Source organism: Tetrao urogallus (assembly GCF_951394365.1).
Source record: "Tetrao urogallus genome assembly, chromosome: Z".
In the NCBI taxonomy this organism is placed as follows: domain Eukaryota; kingdom Metazoa; phylum Chordata; class Aves; order Galliformes; family Phasianidae; genus Tetrao; species Tetrao urogallus.
Genome location: NC_136816.1, coordinates 50,200,542 through 50,223,012, shown reverse-complemented (window position 1 = coordinate 50,223,012; position 22,471 = coordinate 50,200,542). Strand labels below are relative to the sequence as shown.

At 43.4% G+C, this 22,471-nt stretch overlaps 2 protein-coding genes across 2 annotated transcripts; both read right to left on the bottom strand.

Annotated features, from left to right (window-relative positions):
* Positions 1 to 6,083: 6,083 nt before the first annotated feature.
* Positions 6,084 to 8,622, bottom strand: TMEM174 (transmembrane protein 174; the record flags this gene model as incomplete). Its single annotated transcript, XM_079548404.1, has 2 exons — positions 6,084 to 6,183; positions 7,991 to 8,622. 2 exons carry the CDS (start codon positions 8,620 to 8,622, stop codon positions 6,084 to 6,086), a joined length of 732 nt encoding a protein of 243 aa, XP_079404530.1.
* A 7,045-nt stretch (positions 8,623 to 15,667) lies between these two features.
* TMEM171 (transmembrane protein 171) lies at positions 15,668 to 21,404 on the bottom strand (the record flags this gene model as incomplete). Its single annotated transcript, XM_079548671.1, has 3 exons — positions 15,668 to 15,890; positions 18,060 to 18,192; positions 20,774 to 21,404. 3 exons carry the CDS (start codon positions 21,402 to 21,404, stop codon positions 15,668 to 15,670), a joined length of 987 nt encoding a protein of 328 aa, XP_079404797.1.
* Between the last annotated feature and the right edge of the window lie 1,067 nt (positions 21,405 to 22,471).

Genomic DNA, 22,471 nt, shown 5'->3' with positions numbered 1-22,471 from the left:
AGAAAAATTTTGCTTAAGGAAGTGATCACTTGCATCATTTGGGGATCCCCTCCCCATTACCAATGTGCTATGCTTGTTCCTGCAGTTCCCCATTTCTTTGTCTTGCCCATTTGTGCCTTTGTACAGTGATTTCCTCGGTGCTGGATGGAATTTGAGGTTGCTGAAGTTAAGGGAAAGATCTATAGAAGGCACTGATACTGCTTCTCCATGCTCCTTCCTGCTCTTTCCTAGTACATCCAGGTTTCAGCAGGCTGCAAAACATAAACACAGAAGAAGCATTGGATATTTCGTAGTCCTGCCCTCACCCATTCTGTCAGGAATTCTATGGTCACATGCCTCTCAAGATTTGTCACACACAAATGAAGTCCACCAAATACAAGAACGACTGATTTGCAAAGATGGTGAAGGGGCACATTCTGCTGGAGGAGAAAGACTCCTGGTCAAAGCCAGACCTGATGCAGGGCAATTCAGCCCCTGCATGCCCAACGTACCTGTCCTACAGAGCAGAGAACAGGCTATAGTAGTGTGGATTGCTGGCACACTGAAAAGAGCTCAAAAGCTTCTGCTTTTCTGAGGAACATCTGGGAAGGGGAATGTGTAAGCCTTATTTGAGCAAATGTGGTAAAAAATAACCTTTATTTTCCCATAATGCTTTATTGAGATTAGTAAAACCACAGTGTTACTGTAGTACACATGTACAAATTTGGAGCTATGTGACAGCACCATTTACAGTAATTTGTCTGTCTTTTTCAATCCCTTTCCATGGAAGGTGCTACACAGAAATGTTCTTCTGTGGCAAAAACAACAGCAAAAACAACCATCTTCACAGTTCTGCAAAAATTAATTTCTGCCCAAGTCTTGCTAGTTTCAGTTATTTTCCTCCCACCCTGAAGATGGCATAAGGAGAGAGAGGTCAATTGATCATCAAAGTAATAGGCTTTTGAAAAGACTTATAACACAGCTATGATGTGCTGTGGCACCTCTGTCCTGCTGTATTTCAGCTGGGCGTCTGTCTGCTTTCCCCTGCACTAAGCCTGAATTGAAACTCAAAGCTGAAGCATGGCCAAGGTGGGAAGAAGGAATGGCTGTGGAGACAATGCCTCTCTGCTATTGCCTGTGTCCTCAGAGAGGCTGCATCCTGTTAAGGCTTTCTCTGGCATGGAAGGTCTGTCCTCTTTGGGACCTCCTGGCGTGTCCTGTTTTGCCTCTGCATGGGAGGCCTCTCAGTGGTGGCTCGCTGGTGGTGGGGATGTTGGTGGCTCTGCCAGGTCCTAGAGCATGGCTGGCCCTGCCTTTGGCCTAATCCCACATCAGGCCATGCAGTAGGCATGGCCAGCCCCACACCAGAACATGAGCGTGAATACAGCCTCATGTGGCATCTGGTGGCTCAAAAAGCACCTGCTGTGTTCTAAATAAATCTGACATAGTATAATCCAAACGGGAGAGCAATAATCTCATCCCAGAACTGTTAAAAGATGTACAGCAGCTGATCTGCTGCATTGTGTCCCGTGGTGTTTGCTAAACAGTGCATGTATGTGCAATCAATTGCTCATTACAGTTATCACACATGGCACAGATACAAGCAACTGTGGCGTTACTAATTTCCCCTTGACCCCATGCTGTCATTACATGGTGGCAGTGTGGGCAAGAACAGCGTTTCCCGATTCATTGCTAGAGTGAGGGAGACATTTTGGTCTGTTCCCTAAGGAAAATACTCTCTATCAGTTTGTAACTGCTGCTCAGGAAGACATAGGACTGCAGCATCCCAAAACCAGGCTCTGAGTGACTCTGGAGGAGGTAACAATGCATCCTGAGATGTCCCAAAGGTGTTCTGACAGCAGCAGCAGAAAACTGGGAGAGGCTGCCAGGAGCCAGCTAGCCTGTGTGGGTCTTCCACCCTGTGCTGCTGTCACGTGGTTGTGATGGCAAGGAAGGCTCCTGGGGGTGACTACAGCCCTGAGCCTGCAGGGCACAGCAGGAGAGATTCTGCCTCCAGTTCCCCTATATTGTGGGTGGCTGCAGGTGAGCTGATCAATGCCTAGTGGGTAAAGCAAGCCAGAAAATTCTGGGAGAACAGCTTGTGTATTTCAGCCACTAGCAGGCACCCAGTTCACAGGACAGAGCCTGACAGAAGCTCTCCAACATGCAATGAATGCACATTGGGCTCTCAGAACCTGGTGGCCTGCTTTGTGGGCCTGCCCAGCTTGTTCAGGCCCACCTGCTCTGCTCCTGGACCTGCTGCTTCCTGCCTGGGGGTGGGGTGGCCACAGGGATGCTCAGCACATCCTCCTGACATCTATTTGCTCTGACAGTTAAAGTGGAGCCAAGAGTGATACTTGCATCAAGCACAAACTGAAGCGTGTGCTGTATATAAACAGCATGCCCTAGTTCTTCACCCTCAGGCTCCCCCTGCTCCTTTCTGCTGAGGGGGGCAAGGAAGAGGAGGACAGCTGCAAGTACAGCATCTCTGCCTAGGTTGAATTCCTTAAAAAGGCCCATTCCTCCAGTGAGGGCCCTGATACCCTGTTTTTGATGTGACTATGCTGTCCTCCATGGGGTATTTTTTCCTAAGCCAACTATCGTTCCCACGAGAGCTCAGGGTGCTTTTTTTTTTCAGCCCATTAATTTTCATAGCGGAGGAGAAGAACCTCACACCGGCGGCGCAAAGCAGATCCCCGGCGGGCAGCGGCGGGGCCGGTGGCGCCCTCTGGCGGCGGCCGCGCCCGGGTCGGCTCGGGACGGGACGGGGCTCTCCCGGCAGGATTCGGGGAAGCGCTGGGCTCCCCGCCGCGCTGCAGGGTGGGTGAGGGGAAGCAGAACCATTTAGGGTTCTGGTTTGCCCTCCTGAGGCCCCAGTTTCCGAAATCCCGTTTCGGTTTAAAGATAATGCTGTAGAGTGTCTCAGCCCTCCTCCCTAGCCGTGAGCTCTAGTGTTTCTGTGCCTGTGTGTGTTAACGGGAACACGGCAGAAGAGAGATGGAGACAGCAGGTGAAATTAGGATCTTGTCAGAAAGCAATCGCTGGCTCCCGTAGCCTTCAGATACGACAGATGTGACTTCTAAAAGCAGAGCTGTGATTTAGATTTTATCTGAAAAGAAACCTGCACCCTGCAGCTGCTTTTGGCGCGTGACATTCGGCGTGGTGAGAAAGGTTCCTGAAATACTCTGTGCAGAATTTTTGCTTTAAAAAACACACTGTACCTATCTTCACCTGTAGTAAGAGACTCATCTCTACCAATTTTAAATATTAGCCAGCTTACAGTGGAAACACTACAAATGGAATCGTATTGGAGAAAATCCCAACGGACAATCACACCAAACATTCTGACTCTGTGACTAAAACTTTACCTCTAAAACTTTATTAAAGTGTCATTCTGCAAGGCGCGCAGCATTACAGGTGGTTTGAGAAAAGCAATAATCTTGCTTCAAAAGCAATACTATAAATGATAAATATACTAAGTAACATCTCCATTACAACTTTCTGGCTGTTCTGAGGAGACCGTTGGTGTCATTTTTTACCTAGGTTTTACCTCGCTTCAGATTTGAAGGTCTGGAGAAATGTGCTTATTCTGTCTCTCACTGTAATGCAGAAATAGACCATAGTGCTCAAAAGTGAGCTTGTATCACTAAAAGCAATAAAATACAATACAATAAAAATTGCTGTTAGGAATAAGAATTGTTAAATTGGAGAAAAGATGAAAGTAGAAGATGGAAAGAAGAGGAAGAAGAAATGCCTTTGTAGGGTGTTGTATCATTATTAAACAAACAAGAATAATTTTAAAAGTCAATTAGAACAACAAGGAAAAGTCCTCAGGCTGGATATTTCCAGGTAACCATGTAGCAATAAAACCACAACTGAATCCAGACAGAATCCATCTTATGGATCATTTTAATACATAGTTATTAAAAATTTCTTATTCAATAATCTCTCCAAAAAAGGCAACCCGGGACTCTTTCAATGAGCTTCTTCAAAAATAAACCTTAAAAATCAAGTCCATGGAGCAACCTCCTGGATTTCCTTTATTTACTCCAGCAGTGCAATTAGATGCCGTGAAAACAAACCCTCTGATTTCCCTGGGTAACACGCCATGTCATGTATGTGAGGAAAGCAAAAAGAGCGGCAGCAAGTCTGTGGTTTCTGACAGAGAGAACTTTCTTGTTGCAGGGGAGAGATATCAGCCAGGAATGCTGGCTGCAGTACTGCAGTTGGACCCATCACACCCGTCCTCTGTGCTCCACTGTGCTTCTGGACTCAGCAGCACTACGTGCTAAGTGCAGGTGTCTGTTCCTGAGGAACCAGGAACTTCCAGCTAGCTGCTGCAGAGGATGGGTTCACTTCCATGTGAGTTCTGGAAGGGGAACAAGATGTTTCCACAAGGGAACATTATGTCTATTTTTAGACCTCCTGCTCTCTCACTCAGTCCCACTGAGACAGTGCTGAGCACCGTGTGCTGGCCTCTCTCCAGCTACCTGCTGACACCAGGCTGCTGAAAGTCAGCATGCTCCACATTGCCCTAGTAAGAAAACTTCTTGCATGTTTTGTAGACACTGTCCAGTAGCTGCAGCTGCTGCTGCAGCTACTTATCCTGCTCAGAATCAACTTAAATGTTGCATTACAAATGTGGCCTCTCAGTGCCATTTGCAGCACCACTGAGTGTAGCACTTCAACCATGAAATTTCTCCTGCACCCCTTCAAAGGCCTTCATAGACTCCTACAATCACAGTGTGTGTTGGGTTGGAAGGCACCTTAAAGTCCACCCAGCCCCAACCCACTGCTGCCACCCACCAGCTCAGGCTGCCCAGCACCCATCCAAGTTGGCCCTGAGTACATCCAGGGATGGGGCACCCACAGCTTCTCTGCCAGTGCCTCACCATCCTCTGAGTTAAGAATTTCCTCCTAATATCTAATCTAATAATCTCTTGGCATGCTCAGAACACACAGGTCCAGGAGGCAGATGTGTGCTTGAAGCTCCATGTAGATGGACGATGTTCTGGATGTGCCTCTCCCTTCAAATACATACCTTCATCACTAGTGAGGCCATGCAGACACTTCTCATTGCTCTGAGGGTAAAACGACTCCTGAGCAGAGCTTTCCAGGACCTTCACACTGAAGATTCTGTCACTTGTGAACCGGCACCTATTGTTAGATCTAGATTGATTTGTAGATGTAATGTATGGAACTCTGTTAGTCCTGCAAGCTAGACTCAAACAATAATGTCCACCGCAGCATGTAGCTGCCATGGTGCTCTGAGAGAACTTCAGCCTGAGCTGTGTGCTTCAGAGTCACCTCTGAACGGACCCCCCTGCAGAGGAGATTGCTATGAGTCACAGCATGGCCTGCTAATGCCTTCAGTACCGATAGAACCACGTATTTCTGCCAAGGCTCCAGAACAGTGACTTTTGCTTTTGTGGTGTCAACCTAGCCATCACTAGTACTTGTGGTGGGAGACAATGCTTTGTACCCCCTTGGCAGGGAAAGAAACTGAGTGTGATGCACAGTGGATCTTTTTCTCCCATCTGGGATGCTCTGATTCAATGGAATGCTCTGAAATTACCTATGGGATTGGGTGAAAGCAGAGGAAGTCAACCTGTGGAGTGGACTTGTTCACGTGCAAGCCATTCTAAGGAATCAGGCTAAGCAAAGACACTATGGGCACTTCTGTGGATCAGACATCTGGGCACTTCTGAAGTTCCCCAAACAATCAAGGGGCAATAATACATTGAGAACAAATCCAATGTTCTCTAATGATGCTGGAAGTCCAGGAGTAATTGTGACATCTTTTGCATTCACTGTTCACACTATTTCAGCAAGTCTGGAATTTGGGATCCTCGTTGGGAAAAACTTGAATGAATTTACATCTTTGAGTTTAATTGGTTTTGCTATCGAACTGCATAGCAAGAGAGAAAATAGCATGAGGAACAAAAAGAAGGGGCTGGTTAAATGTTTTCAGTGACACTGAAGCACATTTCAGTATGGCTGAAATCATTCTGCTTGCACCTGCATATTGTGCAAGTGCTAAAGAAAAGATTTGTAAAGATTAAGAAGTTGGTGTCTCTCAGAAGCAGTCTGTTGTCAGTAGTTATTTATGAAGACAGTGGATATATTTCCTCGTAACGAGGAGGTGATAGTTCTTCACAGGGGTCTTCCAGAAGTTCTTCTGGCTCATCAGAGCTGTCCTCTGACCTGATAATAGGAAGAGAAGAGGGTGCAAAAAACAAATAAATAAATAAATAAATAAAATTCAAACACAGAGCATGAAGCAACCTCCATTCTTTGTCCTGTCAGTCTTGTCTGGGCAAAGAACTTCCTGACCTCTGTGTGAGTTTTGCTTGAGAAAACATTGCAAGATGAACTTTTACTGTGATTCAGCAATGGGCTCTAATCTTTTTGTGAAGTACAAAGATGTCAGGTGGTGATCTTTATTTTCTGCTGCCCATGTCTGTTGTGCATAGTGCTGAGGACAACAGGCTGCCAGCTGCTTGCAAAGAGACTTTGATAAAGGAACAGAATTACTTCTAGAAACAATATAATTCTGAGTAAGTCCTGTAATTTGAATGTTTTCCTGTAAGAGTAAAGAAGTACAAGATTGCCTTTTGACTAATGAAAGCAGTTTCACACTTAGCTGTAAATTAAGTTAGTGTTGTTAGTGATGTTGTATATACCTCAAAAACTAGGACAGTGATAATGGCTGGAAGATTGCTGCAGGTGTGACTGGCAGGGAGAATGCCTGGCACCCTTTCATCCTCATGAAAATGCTGTTTGTGGGCTTCTCCTGTGCTGTGATTTTCGAAAGGCAAATGGGATCCTGGGCTCCATCAGGAGAGGGGTGGTCAGCAGGGACAGGGAAGTGATTGTCCCTCTCTACTCGGCTCTTGTGAGGCCCCATCTGGAGTACTGTGTCCAGGTGTGGAGCCCTCAGTACAAGAAAGACATGGAGATTTTGGAAAGGGTCCAGAGGAGGGCGACTAAGATGATCAGGGGGCTAGAGCACCTCCCCTATGAGGAGAGGCTGAGGGAGTTGGGCTTGTTCAGCCTGGAGAAGAGAAGGCTGCGGGGCGACCTCATTGCAGCCTATCAATACCTGAAGGGAACCTACACCCAGGAGGGGAGTAAACTCTTCATAAGGGCTGACAATAGCAGGACTAGGGGAAATGGATCCAAGTTGAAGGAGGGAAGATTTAGGTTGGATGTTAGGGGGAAGTTCTTTACGAGGAGAGTGGTTAGGCCCTGGAACGGGCTGCCCAGGGAGGTTGTGGATGCCCCGTCCTTGGACGTGTTCAAGGCCAGGTTGGACGGGGTCCTGGGCAACCTGATCTAAATGTGTATGTTTGGTGGCCCTGCTAGGCAGGGGGGTTGGAACTACATGATCCTTGAGGTCCCTTCCAACCCGGGTGATTCTGTGATTCTGTGATTCTGTGATTCTGTGATTTTGCTTGTGTGGGACGCTCTGCCTGGGCATGGAATAACAATCTTCTGATTGAGAGACTAAGAGAAATGTTAAGAACAAGCAAACAAAAGTCACTGGCACAGCCACACAGAGAATCTGTGGATGCCTCATCCTTGGACATTCTCAAGGCTAGTCTGGGTGGGTCCAAGGCAGCCTGAGCTGATGGGTGCAGCCCTGCCTATGGAAGGATTGTGGAACAAGGTGGGCTTTGAATTCTCTTCAAATAATATCATTCCACGATTCTATAAAAAAAAACAAAACAAAAACCCATGCAGGAACAGGAACATATATACAAATATCTTTAAAAATAACAAGATATTCCATAGATTGAAAATTGAAGGAATTCTTAAGTGAATTTAACCTGAACTAAAATGTTTTCTATGTCTTAATGTTCTCTACTCAAGAAATATTCCTAATCAAGAGAAAAAAAAGTCTGGAGGAGAACACGCAAAGGGAGGTGCTTTTTGCTTTGCAAGCATACTTCACACCTTAAAACACATACAGCCCATGCCCAACCGTGCTAAGACTTTTCAGAAGATGTACCTTTGGTTCCGTGTGTTCTCTGCGAGGTAACTGGCACAGCTCTCATCCCAGGTGAAAGCGGGGTTGTCCAGAGAGTAGGCAGGGCAGAAGTGAGAAGAACTGGGGCTGGGGATGGGAGAGACACCAGGGGAGATGGCCCCGCAGCAGCTGAGCACAGGGTGCATGTAGCCAGGGCTGGTGGCTGCACTGTCCAGCGCTGGGTAAGGTGGGGGGATGTACTGCACCACCGTGGCACCGTGGAAAGTTATGGGTTGGTTGATTCCGGTGAACACGAAGGACTGTCCACTTGCGTTCTGTTCGATGTCTAACGTGTTCTCCTCTCTTTCTTTGCAGGGCTTGCATGTAAGCATGTTGAACTTGCAAACGGCAATCAGGATGAAAGTTACCCCAACAGAAAGCAGGATAGGCCCTAGTAACTGAGTCCACTCCAGGTGAGTAAGGCCGTCGTACTTTATCCACCCCATCACGGTGAATGTGATCCCCACCAGTCCCAAGAACACACCTGAGAAAAGCAGAGTGGCACCAGCTTTGTCCCCATCTGACACCAGGGCATCAGACCTACTCGGCGGGTAAGGAGTGACAGAAAACACATTCAGGGAGAAATCCTCCACGTTGCTGTTGTTCTGTTCCATCACCAAGTATCACGAATCTTTCTCAGCAGAGAGGGGTTTGCAAGGTACTCTGCAGAGCATTGAAAGTTGAAGGTTCAGGTTAATTATACAAGGACACTGTGCGTGTATGGTTAACAGAGTCCATCATGTGAAAGAATAAACTTTGCTTACAAGAATAAAGGTCTGGGAAGTGGAGCCTGAAGTCACCACTAAAGACTTCTTGCTTTACCACCACTGCTTCCGAAACAGCTTCACCCTTGCATGGCTACTTATCTTTTTGATTATCCTCTTCTTCAATTTGGCCCTCACGAATATTTCCTCACCCTGCCTGTGCCAGATGGGAGAGAAAGGAAGCAGAGGTCCCTGAAGCTTATCCTAGCCCCCTGGCAGCCAATGCATCCAACATATGGACAGCATACATCACTCCATAGCAGCACAATGACTCACTCACTTTCCTTGGGCCACCAATTTGGCAACTCGTGTCTACAGGAAGATACGTGGCCTTTGCTGCTGTGCTTCAGAGCCCTGTGAAGTGTGATGGTTACAGCCATGTCCAGACCATGCTGCAGCTGGCCCTGCAGCCCAGAGCTTCTGTGGTTTATACAGATATCAAAGGAAGCTTACTGAGAGTTTGATGGGAGGGAGTGGTTGGCGGGTGGGGAGGTAAACAAAAACAGGGCATTGGAAAGACTGCAGAAGCTGCTGATTGTGGTAGAAATTTTGCTTCCCTTCAGCAAAAACTGGGGCTGTTTGAAGACAGCATAATTAGTGATTTCCCCTTAACTGTGGACATTTTTCTTATGGAATTGACACCCCTTCCTCAGAGTTTAGACTGATTAAAACCCAGATATCCTGTCACTGTGGGGAAACGTCTTCTATAATGTTGGCAGAGCAAGGGATCTTGACCTGTAGGGTAAATGTTGTATTCAGCAGTACCTGGAACATTATTTTTTTCTCAGAAATTATTTCATCATTTGGAATCCTTTCTGACAGCAATGTGTGGCTGGTATATCCTGTCCTTTCCCTGAATACCTGGCCTTCATGATTGAAACTGGCACTGCAATAATGGCAGGATAACACAGTGTCCTGTGGCAGCTGTTTTGCACCCAGCATGTACCTAAACTGTGAGTAGAAGCATGTTCCCATCTTCTCCCACTGCAGTAAATATCATAGCACGATGGGGCTCTATGCAAGAAAGCATCAGGATTATTTACCTATCTGCCATATATTAAACAGACGAATGAATTGAATGTTGAGACTTTCTGTTTCCTAATGATTTCAGACAAAAGTAATTGCTGCCGGAGTGTTCTGGTAGAACGCTTCTGTGTAATTCCTTACAGAGGAAAAGTCTTCCACTACTCAATCTGTTTTGATTAGCATAGCAGGGAAGCACATACAATACAGAGATTACTCCTCAGGAGGTAGAAAGCATAATGCTATTTCCTGCTACCAGCAGCTCTGGGGAATCAAGCTTATCCTGAGGTTGTTGGAACAAAAATAGCTCTAGAAAACTCACCTTCTTTTGGATGGCTTCTTCACAACTAATGAAAGTGCCTTGAGCTACTGTGCTCTAAGATTAGTTCCGAACATGACTGCTCACCAAAACTTTCCGAGGAGATGCTGGGATACTGCTGTGTCTTTCTCTTCTCATTTGTCAGCAGAGACACCCTGAGAAATGTTAATGCTGAATTCCCTTTAAAATGTCCAGGAACTTTTCAGAGTCATTATTATGGCTCTTCTATTACCGAAGGTGCCAACAAAATTTCTGACAAGTTCACAGATTCGCCCTTCTCCCAACACCAGGTAAAGACTTGAGGAGAGGGGCAGGGTTTGCAACCAAATTAAGAACTGCTGAAATATTAGATAAGCCATCATTGCACTGGTAATTTAGCTAAAACCTACATCATCTTTAATCTTTTATCTGTTTAAATACATTGAATGAACTTCTGTTACTGCTCTCTGTGTGTCAGGTTTTTCCATACTATGAATCACTGTTGCCTCCATTTGCTTAATCTTCCAAGCTTTCCAACATTCTCTTTAAATCAACATATTACAATTGCTGTCTTTGCACTGATGGTATGTGGAGATGTAGTATCACATCAGATGTAGTATCTACTCTCAATCATTCCAGTGTCCAGTTTTGGGCCCCTCACTGCAAGAAAGATATTGAGGCCCTGGAACGTGTTCAGAGGAGGGCAACAAAGCTGGTGAGGGGTCTGGAACACAGGCCATATGAGGAGAGGCTGAAGGAGCTGGGAATGTTCAGCCTGGAGAAGAGGAGGCTCAGGGGAGACCTCATTGCTCTCTATAACTTCCTGAAGGGAGGTTGTAGTGAGCTGGGGGTCGGCCTCTTCTCTCGTGTCATTAGTGATAGGACCAGGGGGAATGGTTTCAAGCTACGGCAGGGGAGAGTCAGGCTGGACATGAGGAAGTATTGCTTTTCAGAAAGGGTGGTCAGGCACTGGAATGGACTGCCCAGGGAGGTGGTGGAGTCACCGAGCCTGGGGGTGTTCAAGGAAAGGCTGGATGTTGTGTTGAGGGACATGGTTTAGTGGGAGCTATTGGGAATAGGTGAACGGTTGGACTGGATGATCTCTTAGGTCTTTTCCAACCTTGGTGATTCTACGATTCTACGATTCTATGATTCAAGTGCTCTGCAACTGTTATTTACAAGAGAGTTGTTCTGGATCCTTTCCTTGGGCCCTCCGTAGGGGTGGTGCTCAGATGCTGTATGGAATCAGACATTTCCTGCATTGCAGCAGTCCTTGGGCTATGTTCCTTGTCTGTGGCCAGGGATATGGTATATTTCTTGCTGAGGACGTGCACAGCAAAGCTGGAGAATACGAGTGATTTCTTCCAAGACTAATTGCCATTTCAACTTTGACGATCGGATGAATGAAAATTTCACTTTTCCTTGTAAAGAACATTTTTTTTCTAACCTTCCCCACATTTTTCCCACTGTTTCCCCAAAGAGTGCCAAAGCCAGGCAGATGTCAAGGTCTTAAGAGATTACCAAATCACATGGATTTTTAAGGCCAATACTTTCCTTTTCCAAGTGGATGTTCTGGGAACTTACTTACAGACGGTGATTTAATAAACACACCCCTTTTAACTGGAATAACTGCTAAATGAATGGTGGTGAAAACAACCTGGTGAAACACAGGAAATGGGCTTGAATGTGTTTTCTAAAATCTTTCTGTTTTAATTGCAGGAGAGCATCATGCAGAATATTACTCTCAGTACTGTCAAGCAGAGAAATGGGAGACTACATCCCCATTATCTTCAGGTAGCTCACAGGCTGGCTTCTGGACCCTTTTTCAAAATGGATACTGTATTCAGACCTCACTGCAGTGTTATTCCAATCTGCTTCAGGGACCATACTCCTAAACTCAGCCACTGCTTTGCTTACTGTTCCTCTGCATAACTGTCTTGCTGTGGGAAGACGTTTTTCTGAGGCTTCCTGTATCTTCTTGATTCTCTAACCCAGTTAAAGAGTCTTCCTAGCAGATACTAACGGGTCCTCAGGTCATCTTTCCTTTCTCCTCTCTATCTGCTATCAATTCTTCCGTGCTTCAAAACATCAGTCTGTCATAGTAAGGTTTTGTTTTCTTGTATTTCTTACATAGAATCAGGGGCCTAGCTATAGAACCCCTAAAAGAAAGCTAGGCTTTATTTTAAAAGAGCTCTTAAAATAGAAGGCACAAAATACAACTCCATAATACAATTTTCAACTGCAGAGTGGCTAAAGTGGTTGGACTAAAAGAACTTTTTTTTCCTATAGAAAGGAAACTGTACTTGGCATCCTCAGTGAAAATCACAAATTACACGTTAGACTATCAACTAACCATGAGTGAGCCTCATACCCTGTGGCCCTGTACTGCCGCAATGCCAGCCCCAGTGCTGAAACATGCCAAACGGAGCCAGTTCAGCCAGCTGCCCTCAGCAGTTTCTAGCTACAGGATGGGTTTATCTCTCCCAGAGAATGCTGTCATGCCAGATGTCCAATCAAATAAAAGGTGTTTCCATACACAAACACACGGATATACACTTGTATGGTCGAGGAGGGAGCACAGTTCTACGTGAAGGCAGACACATCAACTGCAGAAGCATGCCTGGACACAGATGTGACCCATGAATGGTGACCTTAGAAGGTAGGATAGAAAGGGGATAGTGTGATATGGTGTTATAAGTGGCAGAGGTCAAGGATGGGGCTATCCTAAAAACATGCCACCATTTAAAAAAATCATTGTAATTTCAGTTTTACAGATGAGTTTGTTTTCAAAATTTCTGGGTGCTGGGGATGCAGGAAGAAACTTATCCTTGAAAAGAGTTATCCCTTCATGCATTTGTGAACTTCTCATATCCAAAGGGCTATACTGATCCAGTTAGAAGCTAAGCAATGACAGTGCAAACAGACCTTAACTTCACTTAGAGAGGATAAGCAGCCCTTACCTCCCACTTTGCCTGTTTAAGTATGTGAATCAGTAACTAACTTGATTTGCTTGCTAGAATTTGCATGTCAAGCACTTAAGCTAACCTTAAGGTATTAAGGGGGTTATAGGATCACTACTACAGTAGTAAAGTAAGTCATTTCCTCAACAAAATTGCTATTCTGTGTTATTTTAAGCTACTTTTATAGTTTTACAAGGTGATGCTTCCTTTCTAGTATGGGTGTTTTACCCCTACTCCCCACATAAAAAAATTCCTCCTACTAATGTTGTTCATGCAGTGGTGGCCATCAGTGGTGGATGTGGAGCTGCCAGTCTTTTTTCACATTTTCTGACCTTGCTGAAATAGATTTTGACAACTCAGTAAGCAAATGCTGTTGCCCTGGCGTTGAGAGCTGTCAGTGTTCAAAAAGTCATGGAAATGCACTTAGCACATCCAGGGAATTTTAAAGGAATGACTACTCAATTCAAAAATAGAAGGTGCTTACACAGCTGTAAGATGAACTATTTAGTAGGCAACTTTCTCAGGATGATACATAGGAAATTTCTGTTGCGAAGCCTTATTTTAAAGAGTAAGTAAATCCACCACTCCCAGGAAATTCAGAACCATTCAGCTGCTTCCAAGCAGCTTTCCTTCAAGCCTGGTTTTCAGAAATAAAGTGAAGCACAAGGAAGACTCCGCAGCAGAAGATCAAGGAACAATAACTTTGAAGAAAAATAGTAAGATTATGTTTCACTTCCTGAAGACTCAGCTCAGAGTCATCATATTTTACTTGATGTGCCTGATCTCTTTGATACATCTCAGGAAAAACTGATTGCAGACAGCTCATAAGGCCTCTATAGTTAGCAGGCAGATATGCCTGTTTTTTTTTGTTTTTTTTTTTTTTGTTTTTTTAAGAAAGAAAGAAAAAGATTATGACATAATTAAATATATATTTCTGTATTAGAATAAGCAGTCTTTGACTTTTAACCTTAGAGAAAATGAGTTCCTCAGCTCCTTTGCTGTATAAGCATATCTCCCTCATCACTTGCTGGTTTCCAGCTCTATTGATTTCTAAATACAACTGCATGTCACTGACCAGTTTGTTTCTTCACACTGCTACAAAAACTGCTACTCCTGCAAGGCTGAGAGAATAACACATAAGTAGAAACAAAAGGCCAAATGCAGAAGTTACTAAACATCTCCCTGCCTACTCTGGTGGCAAAAAGCATGTTCATGTGAAATACAAGGCAAATGCCTTTCCCAGGCAGAGGAGGGAACCTGATTGATTAATTCAAAGCTTGAGTGTTCTGTTACAGTCAACTTCCTAGAATTCATCCTGACAGAAAACAAGTCCTGCTGCAGTCGAGGTCCCATAGCATGCAGATGTCCAAGGACTCAGCTGAGGACAGACCACTTCTGTGGGGTGCACTGACACTGGTAGAAATTCATACTGAATCTAGCAGAAATAGTAGATTTGTCACCTTCGGTTTCCAGGCACAGAATTAGGTCAGTTTTTCTTCACAGATTGCAGCAAACTTCACAGCAAGTCACAGTGCACCAAATACTAGCAGCAGCTTAGTTCCTGCTAATTATCCTCAACTCCTACAAGCACAGCTTTCAATCTGGGAGCAGGTGCAAACATCTAAAGTGGACCTGCAACTTCTTGTCAATCCATGACAGCAGGCAGCAGCCACTGACTTTTGAAGCCACACAGGTATGGATGAGCCTAAAGAAAGCTGTATTTCTGAAAGAAATACAGGGAAATGTAGGAAGTGCTTTGTCAGCTATAAACATGTGCTGTACACGTTCCCATGAAATAGTATGTCTTGCATTAGCTGGTAAATAATGTTTGCTCCTGAAAGATACTGTTGTTAAGTGGATCTCATCCTTGAAGTTAATTGGTGTTGCTTGTGTAAACCACAAACAATATACAACAGTAGTATAATCTCCCTGAAATCAGTCATTACCATAATTAAAGTATTAGACTATTAACCATCCTCAATGCTGCCACAGGACTCTTCCACTGAATAAAAGTTATTTTCTTGTGGATTATACTCACACAAGGACCAGAGAGTGACTAAATTAAGCCATGTAGTGTTTATTACCAGGCAGACCAAGATGTAACCATTTAAGGTCTCCACAGCATATTAGCTCCCCATCTTATGATGGTCCATATTTTAAGACTGCTATCATTGATGCTCTCGAGAACATATGAAATCAGTAACAGCAGACAAGCATTTACTACAAAGTAATACAAAAACAGAAAAAAAGGAACACTTTCTAATGATTTCTTCTTTGAAACTCCAAGCAGGTTTAACTAAAATAAGCAAAAAAATACAATAGTCACAACTTTCTGCCTTCATTATATAAAGAACTAAATACAGAAACTGAAGCATAAAACACAAGAAGATGAACATTCAGCATTCTCATAGTGAACTGAATCCCTTCTTACCACTAACTCAAAAGTCCAGCATTATCTCTTATTTCTTAAAACTCAAACTCTTCACTTATGCTTGTTAATGAAAAAACAGACAAATGCAGTGTTACTGATTTTATTAGAAAATGTAAATAAATTTAAAGATCATAAATCTGAGTGTACAATTTCATCTGAAAATTTGGTCTACCTGACAGCCCTCTATGAGCTGGTGTCAGTAGTCACTACAGAAGAAGATGAAAGAGAAGAAGAAAGGGAATATTCATTACTTTCCACTGATGCTTTTTCTTCATAGCCTGGAGGTGGTTCAGAGAAGAAAAACTGCACTGGAGAGATAACCAAAGGTGAACTGCACCCAGAAATTGTGTATATGGTTTCTTCGTCTCTAACAGCAACTGTTCTTTGATCATCCGCAAACTGCGCTCTATAAAACAGAAAATTGTGTGTTAATATAGTTCCTTCTACAGCAAGTGAAACTTACCCCTGACTTACATAAATGTATATGAATGCACAACTTTTAGGAATCCCTGAAACAACTTACATAGGCATGAGAGTTTCATTATGACACAAAAATTCCATTATTTTGGTAAGAAAGAGCAAACACTCCCTTCCGATTCACATCATAGCCTGACTTAGGGGTATTAGCTGCTTCTAACAGGGCAATCCTATTAAACCTCTGAACCTTTACTCCTAATGCATCTTCATTTTTGCAGTCTACCACAGTCCATTCTCCACTTCTTCTGTAAAAATGGTTACTAGACTTAAAATTGCATAACTGAAACAAAAATTCCTAGCTGCCTGAGATCTTAAATTACAGGTAACTTGAAGTTTTTATAAGTTTTCCAGCAACACATTAGACATATGCAATTACACTGCTGCTGAGAGACAGAGACTCAGAAGTAACCGGACAAGTGGACTACTAAGCTCATAATGAAAGCAAAAGTGAGCAACGAGGTATTCACAACCTTCCTCTGACCATTACAACTGGATCTCAGTTGCGCCAACACCATTCTGGTACCTTGCTCATCTCACCTCAGAGATGGCCCTCAGCATATTACACTTAAGCAGCTTCCAAGAAAAGCAAAGACTTCATTCTTTATGTTTGACTCTCAGAGCTATCTCATACTCACATGTACATTTCTACACTGAACAATTCTGCACAAGGAGCAGGAATAAAGCATAGTCACCTCACTTCTTAGTAACAGCACTGAAGCTATGTGTGAATTTACTGCAGAAAAGCACAAACATGGATTCAAACAGTATGGTAACAGGAATAAACACTGCTATCACAAACCTCCTCCTGGGGCATTTAGGTCTTTGAGGTTGTGCTTGCTTGCTTTGAGGGGAAGATGGTAGAGTTTTGAAGTACTGACATGAGGCAGACAGCTGGTATGGATGCTTGTGGAATTTGCCACTCGTAAGCAGAAGTCTGGAGTATAGTGGAAAGCTATTATAGAAACAACCCAGTAGCTACTGCTAAGCGGACACAGCTAGGCAGATAGGGTTCTTGCTGCAGTGATGGTGCTTGATATGCTGTGCAGTCTTGCAGACTAAGGACATCCTGATGAACAAGTCCTAAAAGACTCATAGAGGACCTTCCAAAGGTCCTCAATTCTGAATCATCAAGAGCATGAAAATAAGTTGAGGGCTCTATGTATGTTGGCATCTACCTCCTGGCCTTACCTAGTTCTGGTATGCGGCCTCTTTCACCCTCAAGATAGGAACCCACTGCTTGGATCCCACAGGGAGATATCCCTGCAAATTCTTATGATGCAAGCAACTCTTCATTCAGAAACTCCTGCTGCACAAGCTTGGTGGTGGCAGCATTGAGCAAGTCACCTATGCTCAGTGTGTAGAAAAGTGGCTGCATGGGACAGCCTTCTTATCTTGGATGAAATTGGGTTTGCAACCTTCCCTTTAAGCTCCCTGGAACATTCTCTGCTATTCCTCCACATTATCAATATATTCTGTCACACCACACTGTCACTGAATGATCAGGGAAAGCCAGCTCAGACTTTCCAAAGGAGTCATCAAGAGAACAGGACACAAACCAAAGTAGCACTCCTAGCATCACAGGGCATCTAGATATGTATTGTGAAGTGCTCACTGCACTGGCTCTGCAGAGGCTTCCTAAAATCTGGCAGCATGGTTACCATGTCACTGGGGAACTGCTGTGAGGAGTACCTTTTCTTGACAGTCTATGGAAGAACTCCAATCAAGTAATATCTGAATAAGGCCACAGGTTTAAGGCTTAAAAAAAAAAAAAAAAACCCAAAAAAACCCAAAAAAACCCAAAAAAACAAAAACTAACAACCTTCCACAGAATATCACCAGACATCCCTTCCAGTAATAAACTTAAGTTTAACTTTTGTAAAAGATATTTTGGAATGTGATTCCTCTTTTATACGAGGATATTTCAGTACCAGAAAACCAAAGTATCTAAAGGAAGTTCAATGATGCAATAGAAAACTTCATAGTGCCTAGCATAGAGTTAACAGTGATTATTTAAGAATATAATCTTGGATACCTTGAAAAACCATCTTGGATTTAAAACAAACAAACTACAACAAAACAGACAATAAAACAGCCTTACCCATCACTGAACACGGAATGGTACGGTGGAGGTGCAGGTGAAGCACTTGACGTAAAACAACGTGTCACAGCTGGAGACAGAGGGTCAGCAAAATATGGTGGTGGTGGAGGTGGGAACATCAATACAGCATCACCTTATGAAAAAGAAGCACCAATTACTACCTCTGGAAAACTGAGCTCCCCTGTCTATTCTAGTTGAATTTCAGAATGTTTCCTGTCTTCAGAATTATGGTAGTGGTACTTGTCTAACTTTTAAGACAAAAAGCAATGACGCTACATAAGGATCTGTTATATTCTGCAATGCAGGTGTACACTGAAGTTTTGTTCCCCCCCAAAAAAGCACAATCATGAACGGAATATTTCTTCTAGAAAATACCACTAAGTGGGAGGAAGTGATTCATTTAGCAAAGAGACAAATCTCTTACATGTTGGTTGTCCTCAGAAACAAGTACAAAGACAACAGCTACTGTTGGCTCAGCTTAAGAGCAGATGAGTACTTGGTTTTTCCTCATGCATCTAAAACAGGCATTTTCTAAGTATAGCCTTGAAGTAGATACTGATGGAATAAAAAACATTTGAGTCACGGATAGCCTCGATTACTGATTACATGTTGTTGAACATCTTCATTAGTGACCTGGATGAACAGATAAGAGTGCACTCTCAGCAAGGTTGCTGATAATACAAAGCTGGGAGGAGTGGCTGACACACCAGAAGCTGTGATGTCATATAGCAAGACGTGGACAGGCTGGAGAGCTGAGCAGAAAGGAATCTAATGGGGTTCCACAAGGGCAAGTGAACTGTCCTGCATCTGGGGAAGAATAACCGCACACATCAGCCCCTAACCTGCACTGACCTGCTAGAGAGGAGCTCTGTGGAGAAGGCTCATGGACAAAAGGTTGGCCATGAGCCAGCAGTGTGCCCTGGTGGCCAAGAAGATGCCAAGAATGGCATTCTGGGGTGCATTAAAGAGAGTATGGTCAGCATGGCGATGGAGGTGATTCCTCTCCCTCTATTCTGCCCTGGAGGCCACATTTGGAATACTGTGCCCAGGTCTGGGCTTCTTGGTTCAAGACAGAGAACAACTCAGAAGGAGTCCATCTGCAATCTACAAAGATGTCTGGGGCCCGGGGAATCTCCCTTATGAGGAAAGGTTGAGAGATCTGGGGGTGTTCAGCCCAGAGAAGGGAAGACAGAGAGGATCTTATCAATGCTTATAAATACCTAAAGAGGAGGAGGAGGGAGGTCAAGCGAATGAACACTCTTTCTGGTGATAGCTAGTGACAGGACAAGGGACAACAGGCACAAACTGGAACATGGGAAGTTCCATGAGAACATGAGGAAAAAGTCCTTTGTTTTGAGGACCACTGAGCACTGGAAAAAGTTGTCCAGAGAGGTTGTGAAATCATCTTCTCTGGAGATATTCAAAACCCACGTGGACACTTACATGTGCATCCTACTGTAGGGAACCTGCTTTATTAGGGGGCTGAACTAGGTGATCTCCAGAGGTCCCTTCCAACCACTATGATTCTGTGATTTTGAATGTTTTGACAGTTTCTCTGCCAAATTACTCAGGCACACTACTAACCTGAGTACCACAAAACTGTAGATAAATAATTCAGTTTTAAGTGTACTCTGTTGCTTACCTGTCAATTCCATTTTGCATTTGAGGAGCTTACATTTTTGTTTTTTAAAAATAAAGTTTGTATCAATCACTGAGCTTGAATAATTCATACAGGCATTCATTATTATTATTATTATTTTGCAATTTGCACTGACAAGTCATAGAACATAACAGATGTTGAGTTAGGCAGGGGCACATTCTGGCACAGTGGTGACTGTCAGTAAGTCCTCACTCTTTAACCTTTGAGTTTTACGCTCCTTGATGGAATTATGAAAGGAAGAAATCCACAAAATCTGCTTTACTGCCTTTAAAAAGTAATCAGACTGATTCTCCATGCCCCTTTGATTTATCGTGCAAAATTGACAATAAACCCTCATCTTTTTCAAGGACCATCAAGTTATAGGTCTATACATCAGTTTGACAGACAGAAGAGCAACTGCCTTGCTTACTGGACTTCAAGTCCTGACAGATGACAGTTGAGCAATGCTATAATTTACTCATTCATCCTTCCTCAGAACTAGAAAGTTATCAGAATAATCTATATATTGAATAAATTCATGGTTTATTAACAGCAGGGTACCACTTAGGGCATAATTCCCTCTTAATAGTTCATTAAATACAGTATGCTCTACAATTAACAGAACCATGTTGCAATTACATCTGAAGATTGATAGAAGAGGTGGCCATTATTCAGGGAAATACAATACAAACCTTATGAACTGCTTTTTTAGGTGGGGGGAGGTCAGAGTTCTAGGCTAATGTAAGTCTTAGACACAGTCACAGAAACCATGAGACCATGTGACTTGGAGTGTTAGCAACACTTTCTGGGAAAGGAAGTGAGATTGGACTCATTTGTGCCATATTATAAATCAGATGCTGCCAAAAGACAGGTTAATTCCTCAGGAGAAAGGCAACTGAACTGATCACACAGAAAACATCTAAGACAAAGCAACTGCCCATTGGCTTGTCTGGTGGGAGATTACAGGATCAGTATGCTTACTGCACAAACATGTAACGCTCAGAGTAAATCCCTGAAATAGACAAATATTAATAGATAAATAGAAAGTTTAAAAGTTCTCACATTATTTACTCACCTAGTGTAACCTGAAAAGATTCAGGGCTCTGAGTACGCTCTTCATTTCCCAAAGGTTCTTCGTTGAGATTTAAGTTTTGCTTCTTTTTAACATGAGCTATCACGAAGAAACACAACCCAGTAAGCACAATGAGAGGCCCCAGGATTTGAAATGACAGGAATCCACAGCCCTGGAGGTCCTCATCAGAACTGCTAGTCTGGTTGAGCTGTATATTGGGCCCACCAGGGCTGCAGCCAGGGACCCAAATACCCAGGATGCTAATCAGCATTCCACTTGTCAAAAACAGGAATCCAAAGATGAGAAACTGGACAAACTGGCAGTTCTTTCGACATAAAAAAAGGTGACATATTTGCTCATTTTGCAATTGTCTTTGGCTTGTATGAAACCTGGCCCTTGATCTTGCAATTAAAATGCAAAGCAATCCAATTACACCCAGCACAGGCCCAGAAGCCTTCAGGACCCCACTACAGTCATTGAAGGTTTCAAAAGGGCATGACTGTAGGGTGAAAACTGAAAGCAAGAATCCACCACAGAGCAATATGGCCCCAAAAAGAAAAAGGAAAAAAGCAGCTTTCTTATAATGTCCATTATTTTCTTCACCTAGTGGTACTGGAACAGTCAGTGAATACATTACAACTGAATCTCCTCAGACTGACGGGTTGGTTTTTTTTTTTTCCTGTTAGGATTCAGTGGCAGAAATCCACAGTAGATCTGTGAAAATACAGGAGACAAAAGAAAAAAAATAGCAGAAAGAATTACACTGATTTTTACTACTATGCTTGCTACTGAGCCTATTGGTATTACATGCTCTTGGTACATTCTTCCTTTTGCAGTAACTTTGTTATGGAATAAAGGGCCTGATTAAGTTTGTTGCTGTTAAAACAGATGACAGGCCAGACACAGACTGAAAACAACACAACTGCTGATGTACAACTCAACGAACTGTATCTTTGGAAATACAGTTGTATGATTAATGGGACATTAATATCAAAGTCTGAATATTCAGAACAAGGAGAGGCTAACTTTACCCTTGAAGAAAGCTAGGCAAAATTTCTGTAGTAAACAGTAAGAGAAGAAAACTAGGGAAAGAAGGAACCTGAATGCAACTGAGTACAGATAACTACCAGGCTTTTTACCAAGTAAATCTTCCAACATAAATCATAATAACACATCTTTTCAGAGCATAGATCTTGTTTCTACTTCCAGAGACACAACAGAGTTTCTCAGTTTCTCTCCTGCCAGCTTCCTGTCCTACATAACTACAAGAACAAGTACTTGAAGGATTTTTGGTTCTATTCTGCAGGGAAGAAAAAAAAAAAAAAAAAAAAAAAAAAAAGCATGAAAGAGATTGTACTTCAAGTTTCACTTCCATGGTCAGAGTTAGCAAGCATGCTGCTCCCACACTTCATTCAACTCCCCTGCTCCCAAAACTTTTTCTTTGCTGCAAGAAAGCCTTAAAAAGAATAACAAAGGTGGTCCCACAAGGTTTCAAGCCCATTGGCCCTCAGAGCCTGGATTCAGCCAGTGCTGAGCCCAGTAGTAGTTTTGTGCATATGGACAACCAATCTGCTGATGTGGACATACCGGGGCAGGGAAAGCCTTCCTGAAAACTGGGACAGAGTGCTATTCAGTGAGCTCTAGAAAAAATTCACTGCTGCCATTAGTAACAGGAAAGTTGTATTGTTCTGACACAGAGAT